General features: G+C 50.2%; 3 protein-coding genes across 3 annotated transcripts in view; 2 read left to right on the top strand and 1 right to left on the bottom strand.

Moving 5' to 3' along the window:
* Nucleotides 1-1,693, top strand: part of ENH_00044440 (hypothetical protein, conserved) — a gene marked incomplete at both ends in the record, with an annotated part of 6,496 nt that extends 4,803 nt beyond the window's left edge. The window contains one exon of the mRNA XM_013585450.1: nucleotides 652-1,693. Within this exon, the coding sequence (XP_013440904.1) occupies nucleotides 652-1,693 (1,042 nt within the window). The remainder of the gene's footprint in view (nucleotides 1-651) is intronic.
* Nucleotides 1,694-2,036: 343 nt separating this feature from the next.
* Nucleotides 2,037-2,988, bottom strand: ENH_00044450 (hypothetical protein; the record flags this gene model as incomplete). Its single annotated transcript, XM_013585451.1, has 2 exons — nucleotides 2,037-2,201; nucleotides 2,596-2,988. 2 exons carry the CDS (start codon nucleotides 2,986-2,988, stop codon nucleotides 2,037-2,039), a joined length of 558 nt encoding a protein of 185 aa, XP_013440905.1.
* Nucleotides 2,989-3,532: 544 nt separating this feature from the next.
* ENH_00044460 (hypothetical protein, conserved) lies at nucleotides 3,533-6,923 on the top strand (the record flags this gene model as incomplete). The annotated part of the gene is made up of 4 exons (XM_013585452.1): nucleotides 3,533-4,262; nucleotides 4,537-4,626; nucleotides 5,342-5,508; nucleotides 6,369-6,923. 4 exons carry the CDS (start codon nucleotides 3,533-3,535, stop codon nucleotides 6,921-6,923), a joined length of 1,542 nt encoding a protein of 513 aa, XP_013440906.1.
* Nucleotides 6,924-7,126: the final 203 nt, after the last annotated feature.

The following is a 7,126-nucleotide window of genomic DNA, read 5'->3' on the forward strand; positions in this document are numbered from 1 at the left end:
TCCGGAAGCAGCAAGCATAACTCTTCCCGAAGACACCGAGCAGCAGCAGCAGCAGCAGCAGCAGCAGCAGCAGCAGCAGCGGGCAGCAGCTGGAAGGAGATATCACTAAAGACCATCATATTGTCTTTAGGAAATACACTTTGCCCAACCACGGCCCTTACAAAGAGTGCAGAAGAAAAAGAAATAAAATCAGGTGGAGAAATTAATTAATTAAATTAAATTAAATTTGTTTATTTAATTATTTAAATGAAATAAATTAATATTATTTAAATTCTATTTTCTTTTTATTTCCACTTTATTTAATTTGTAATGGAGTTTTTGCAAATTTAATTCAAAGAAGTACTTTTTTTCGGTGTATCTGCACTTTGCATGCGTTTTGGAAAAGTCTGCTTTTATCGACAGCTGCTTCTGCGACGCAAAGACGCAGCCTCTGCTGCTGCTGCTGCTGCTGCTGCTGCTGCTGCTGCTGCGGTTTACTGTGTTGCTGCTGCTGCTGCTGCTGCTAGAATGACCACTGCTGCTGCTTCTGGTGCCGCTGCCTGTGCTGCCACTGCCCTACAACTTCCACTACGCCTACTGCATCACCTCCCTCACCCGCCGCCGCTGCTGCTGCTGCTGCTGCTGCTGCTGCTGCTGCTGCTGCTGCTGCAGGTTCACGCCGGCGCAGGTGCGGGCTTTGGTTTCGGGGCTGCAGCCGGGAGTGACTCTGGTTGTGGGGCCGCCGGGCAGCGGGAAGACAGACACAGCAGCACAACTTGCTTATTTGCTGCACCAAGGAAATCCAGAAGAAAGGATTTTATTAGTTGCTCATTCAAATAGTGCATTAAATGATCTTTTTAGAAAAGTAGCAGCACTGGACGTGGACGAAACGAAGTTGCTGCGCCTCGGGAGAGGCTCGCTGGACCTGCAGCAGCAGCAGCAGCTCTGGCAGCAGCAGCAGCAGCAGCAGCAGCAAGACGACCTTCTCATGCCCCTCGAAGGCAGCAACGATGTCGAAGACTTTTCTTTTTCCAAACATGGCAGAGTCAACAAAGTGCTGGAGCAGCGGAAGCTGCTGCTGCAGCAGATCGCGAGGCTGGGCGAGTCGGTCGAGGCCGAGCTTGCTGCTGCTGCTGCTGCTGCTGCTGGCACTGCAGCAGCAGCAGCAGCAGCGCCCGTCTCCGTCGGAGACGTCAGCTCCAGCTGCGAAGCTGCGCAGCAGTTCTTCAAATACCATATTCAGTTTCGAATAGAAAGATACATGGCAGTCCTCAACAACATCAACGAGCTGCTGCAGCAGCAGCAGCAGCAGGACTCGCAGCAGCAGCAGCAGGACCCCCTGCTGCAGCAGCAGCGCCAGCAGCAGATCCGCAAAAAGGTGGAAGCAGCTATTGAAAGGTACGAACAAGAAAGAGGCAGCAGAATATTCGTCATGCTCCCAACCAGCCGCAGACGCAGCAACCCAGAGCAGCAGCAGCAGCAGCAAGAGCAGCAGCAGCAGCAGCACCAGCAAGAGCAGCAGCAGCAGCAGCAAGAGCAGCAGCAGCAGCAGCAGCAGCAGGAGCGGCAGGAACAGCAGCAAGGGACGAAGCGTCCCTCTGCAACTCCTGCTGGCAACACCAAAAAGAAACGCCGCCAGCAGCAGCAGCAGCAGAAGAGACCCACTTCACTGTGGACGCAGCGGTGCGCTTTTGCTGCTGTTTGTTTTATTTAAATGTTTTTAATTTCTTTTTTTTAATTATTTGAACTAATTTGTTTTTGTTTAATTAATTTATTTAATTTGCTGCTTCCTTGTTGCTGCTGCTTCTCCTGCTTTTGTCTGTTTGCTTTTCTATTTTTTATTTTCTTTTTTTATTTTTCAATTTTGCTTTTTATTTTTCTGTTTTTTTTTGGTACTACAACTGCTTTTGCTGTTGCTGTTGTTGCTGCTGCTGCTGCTACTGCTGTTGCTGCTGCTGCTGCTGCTGTCGCTACTGCTTTTGCTGCTACTGTTGCTGCTGCTACTGCTGCTGCTGCTGCTGCAGCTCTTGCCGCTGCTGCAGCTCGAGCCACTGCTTCTAGTGCAGCTCCCGCTGCTGCTGCCGCAGTTCCCGCTGCTGCTGCAGCTGCTGCTGCTGCAGCTCCCGCTGCTGCTGCTGCAGCTCCTGCTGCTGCTGCTGCTGCAGCGCCTGCTGCTGCAGCTGCTGCTGCTGCTGCTGCTGCTGCTGCTGCTGCTGCTCAGACTGCGCACTTCGAGTACGGCTTGAGTCTGGAAGGTCTTTTGTTTCCCTTCACTTCTTTTTTTAGCGACGCCCCACAGCCGCTTTTTCCCGGAGACAAAGAAGCAGATGCTGCTGCTGCTGCTAGCTGCTGCCGCTACCTGGAGCGCATGCAGCAGCAGCTGCAGGACTACAGGGCCTTCGAGCTGCTGCGCACTGCAGCAGACAGAGCCGACTTCCTCCTCACGTAAACCCTCCTGCTGCTGCTGCTGCTGCTGCTGCTGCTGCTGCTGCTGTGCTCTTGCTGCTGCTGCTGCTGCTTGCTATGGCGTTGCTTCTGCCTGCTGCAGCGTGGGAACCGCATCTGGTGGTGCTGCTGCGTTTGCTGCTGTTACATTTTGTGCTGCTGCTGCCCCACGGTGCAGCAGTTGCACTTGCTGCTGCTGCTGCTGCGCTCTGTGTCCTGCTGCTGCTGCTGCTGCTGCTGTGGTGTTTGGCCTGCTGCTGCTGCTCCGCCGTCGCTCTCGCTGCTGCTGCCCTCCCCTTCTCGCTGCTGCTGCCGCGAGTCCGCCCCTGCACCTGCTGCTCCTGCCGCCCCACCCCCACCCCCACCCGGCCGCTGCTGCTGCTGCTGCTGCTGCTGCTGCTGCTGCTGCTGCTGCTGCTGCTGCTGCAGCACGCACTCGCGGATGGTGGCAATGACGTGCACGCACGCAGCAATAACGCGGGAGCGGCTGGTGAACTTGGACTTCAACTTCGACTCCTTAATCATCGAAGAAGCAGCACAAATCCTCGAAGTCGAAACTTTCATTCCCATGCTGCTGCAGAAAGCAGCAGCAGCAAAAACCTCCCGCCTCAAACGCATTGTCCTCATTGGCGACCACCACCAGCTGCCCCCCATCGTCAAACACATGGTAACCCCACCCACAAGCTAGCCAGCTAGCTAGCCAGCTGGCTAGCTGGCTAGCTGGCTGGCTGGCTGGCTAGCTAGCTCGCTAGCTAGCTCGCTAGCTAGCTGGCTAGCTAGCTGGCTAGCTAGATGGCTGGCCGGCTGGCTGGCTAGCTAGCTGGCTAGCTAGATGGCTAGCTGGCTAGCTAGCTAGCTAGATGGCTAGCAGGCTAGCTGGCTAGCTGGCTAGTTAGCTAGTTGGCTAGCTATGCTGCAACTCAGCTGGCGAGCTACTAGCTGCCTACGCACTTGTCCAGCTAGCTAGCTACCTGGCTGCCTATCCATCACCTAGCCATATATCCACCTATCCAGCTAGCCAGCTAGCTAGCCAGCTAGCCAGCTAGCTAGCTAGCTAGCTAGCTAGCTGTCCATGTGGGTGGAGTTGCTTAGCAGCAGCATAAGCAGTATGTGGCGTGGGGCCGTGGAAATTGGCCCATCCGAACCAGCGCCCCCTGCTGCTGCTGCTGCTGCTGCTGCTGCTGCTGCTGCTGCTGCTGCTCAGGCGCTGCAGCGGTTCTGCCGGCTGGACCAGTCGCTGTTTGAGCGTTTCGTGCGGCTGGGCGTGCCTTCGGTGTACCTGGACCGGCAGGGGCGGGCGCGGGGCAGCCTGGGGTGTCTGTACAGCTGGCGGTACCCCGTGCTGCAGCAGCTGGAGTTCGTGGAAGCAGCAGCAGTTTTTAAAGTTTGCAATCCGGGATTAAGTTTTCCTTTTCAGTTCATTAATGTGGAGGACTTTGGCGGCAAAGGAGAGAGCGCGCCGCTGCCGCACTTCTACCAAAACCTGGGCGAGGCCGAGTTCGTGGTTGCGGTGTACGTACACCTCAGACTCCTCGGCTACCCCAAAGACCGCATTGTGCTGCTCACTTCTTATAATGGCCAGCTGTCTTTGCTGCAGGAAGTGCTGCAGCAAAAGTGCGCCTGGAACCCCGCCATAGGACTCCCCCGCGCAGTCTCCACCGTCGACAAGTTCCAGGGGCAGCAGGGCGACTGTACGCCTCCTGCTGCTGCTGCTGCTGCTGCTGCTGCTGCTGCTGCTGCTGCTGCTGCTGGGGGTCGAGGGCGGGGTGCTGCTGCTGCTGCGGCTGGGGGAGGGGGGCGTGCTGCTGCTGCTGCTGATGGTGGTGGTGGGGGTGATGGTGGGGGTGGGGCTCTGTGGTTGTCGTGCTGCTGCTGCTGGTGTTGCTGTTGCTGTTATTATTCCTGCTGCTGCTGCTGCTGCTGCTGCTGTTGCTGCAGCACAGGGGCGTGCTGCTGTTCGATTTTGGGCGTTTTTCGACTCCTTTTTTCGATTCCTTTCTCCCTTTTTACCCTGCGCATTCAACCAATTAATTTCTCTTTATTTATTTATCTATTTATTTATTTATTTATTTATTTATTTATTTATTTTTATTTATTTATTTGCTTTTGCAGATGTTTTGCTTTCTCTTGTGCGCACAAACCGCGTGGGTCACATTCGAGATGTTCGCCGCCTTATTGTCGCCGTCAGCAGAGCCAGACTTGGTGAATTCTTTTTCTTTTTTTAATTTATTTTTATTCTTTTTTATTTCTTTTTCTTATTTTGTCTTTTATTGTTCCTTCTTTGTTGCTTTTACTCCCCTCTTAGTGCTTCTTTTTCTCCGTTTGTCTTTTTATTTTTCCCCTTTTTGCGTTTTCCACTTTTTGTTGCGTTCTCCTTTTGCGGTGTATCTACACTGTATTTACGACGTATTTGGATGTCTTTGTGGTGTATCTACGGTCTACTTGTGGTCCATTAATGGTCCATTAATGGTCCATTAATGGTTTATTAATGGTCCATTAATGGTTTATTTATGGTCTATTTATTATATATTATTGATGGTATATTTAAATTGAATATATGGTGCATTGTTTATGGTGCATTTGCAGTGTATGTACAGCTTGCCCGTGTCGGTGTCCGCGGTGTATGTACAGTGCATACACAGCCTCTGTGCCTTTCGGGGCGGCGTTGGCCGCCCATTTGTGCAGATTTTTTTGTTTTTTGTTTTTAAATGAATAAAATAATAAATGGAAATGAATTAAATCCAAAAATCCAAAAAGAAGCAGAAAATTCGCGGCAAAAGGGCGAGAAGTGAAGGCGGAAGGCCGAAAAGACGGCTGAGCCTGATCTTTTGAGTTTCTTGGCCATTTGAAGTGCTCCTTTTTCGCAAAAAAGATATTTAATTGTTTTTAATTCTTTTTTTATTTTGCTTTCGTTCAGGACTTTATATTTTTGGGCGCTGGTCGCTTTTCAGCAACTGCGTGGAACTGCTGCCGGTGTTCAGACAGCTGGCGCGCTACCCCCTTGAGCTGGCACTACACCTCGACGAAACGGACTTTCGCGAAACTTTGAGGGCTCATATTAATGCCGTTAATGAAAATAAACCGGTTAGAAACAAAAATAAATGTTCTTTTCGTTTTCTGCGTTTCTTTTTCTCTTTTTGGCGCCTCTTTTCGAGAAATTTCGGTGTCTGTACACCCCAAATTCCGCTTTTTTCCCTTTTCGCCGCTCAGCAAATTGTTTCTTTTAAATGCCACTTCTTTTAGTTTTGGTGTTTATTTCTTTTAATGTTTATTTCTTTTAATGTTTATTTCTTTTAATGTTTATTTCTTTTAATGTTTATTTCTTTTAAATGCTTTATTTCCTTCTTTTGTCCAGCCGAGGTTTCAGCTTTGAATTATTTTCGAATTTTTCCTAAAATGCGTTTTGTGAACATTTCTGCCAAATGCAATAAACGCAAATTCATTTAATGAAAATAAATTTATTTAAATGAACATTAATTCATTTAATAAACTTCAAGTCCTTTAATAAAGATTATAATTAATTAAATAGAAATTAACTCATTTAATAAAGAACAATTCAGTTAATAAATATTAATTCATTAAACAAACGCAAATGAAGACACATTAGTTCATTTAGCAAAAACTGATTCATTTACTAAAAATTAATTCATTAAAAAAGTTTTAAAAATGTTTTAAGTCTTTTGTCTCTCAGATTCCGAAACTGGAAACTGTTTTGTCTTTTTCTCATCAAATTAATTTAATTAAAAAACAATTCCAAATTATTTCCTTTTTCATTTATATTCTTTTCTGCACTCCAGCACTGTTCCTTCTCTCGCTTTCTCTTACCCTCCTGCTGCTGCCGCTGCCACCTGCTGCTGCTGCTGCTGCTGCTGCTGCCACCTGCTGCTGCTGCTGCTGCTGTCACCTGCTGCTGCTGCTGCTGCTGCTGCTGCTGCTGCGCGCAGTTGCCTCCCCGGGGCCCCATTACGTACGTGCGCACTGTAGAGCAGATGCAGCAGCTAGTGCAGCAGCAAGCAGCTCGTCGCGTTGCTGCTTTGAAGCAGCAGCTGCTGCGGCCGCAGCTGCTGCAGCTGCCGCAGCAGCCAGAAGCAGCAGCAGAAGCAGAAGCAGCAAGACTTGCTGCTCTTGAACCCCAAGAGACACACAGGGCCCCCCCAGGCCTTTTGGGGGCCCTAGGCTCTCAAGTGCCTCCCCCGCAGCCGCTGCAGGAAGAGGAGCTTGCTGCTGCTGCTGCTGCTGCTGCTGCTGAGCCAGAAGCAGCAGCAGCAGCAGCAGCTGACGCTGCTGCAGCAGAAAGGGATTCTTCAGCAGCAGCAGCAGATGCGCCAGCAGCTGCAGGAGATGCGCCAGCATCAGCAGAAGATGGAGCAGCAGCAGCAGCAGCAGCAGCAAAAGGGACTGTAGACGACAGAGCAAAGGAAGGAGAGACAGCAGCAGCAGAATCAGCAGCAGCAGCAGCAGCAGCAGAATCAGCAGCAGCAGCAGCACCTAGGGATTAAATTCAAATACTAAATCTTTTATAAAAGAAAATCTCCAGAGAAAATGAGAAAAAGAAAATAAATGAACTTCTTGGCAGCACAGGGGGTGCGAGCCGAGGTGTAAATACACCTCATCGAGGGCTGAGGGTTTAGGGTTTAGGGTTTAGGGTTTAGGGTTTAGGGTTTAGGGTTTAGGGTTTAGGGTTTGGGTGCATCTGGGGCTT

This window comes from Eimeria necatrix, genomic scaffold, assembly GCF_000499385.1.
Source record: "Eimeria necatrix Houghton genomic scaffold, Enh_scaff333, whole genome shotgun sequence".
Classification (NCBI taxonomy): Eukaryota; Apicomplexa; class Conoidasida; order Eucoccidiorida; family Eimeriidae; genus Eimeria; species Eimeria necatrix.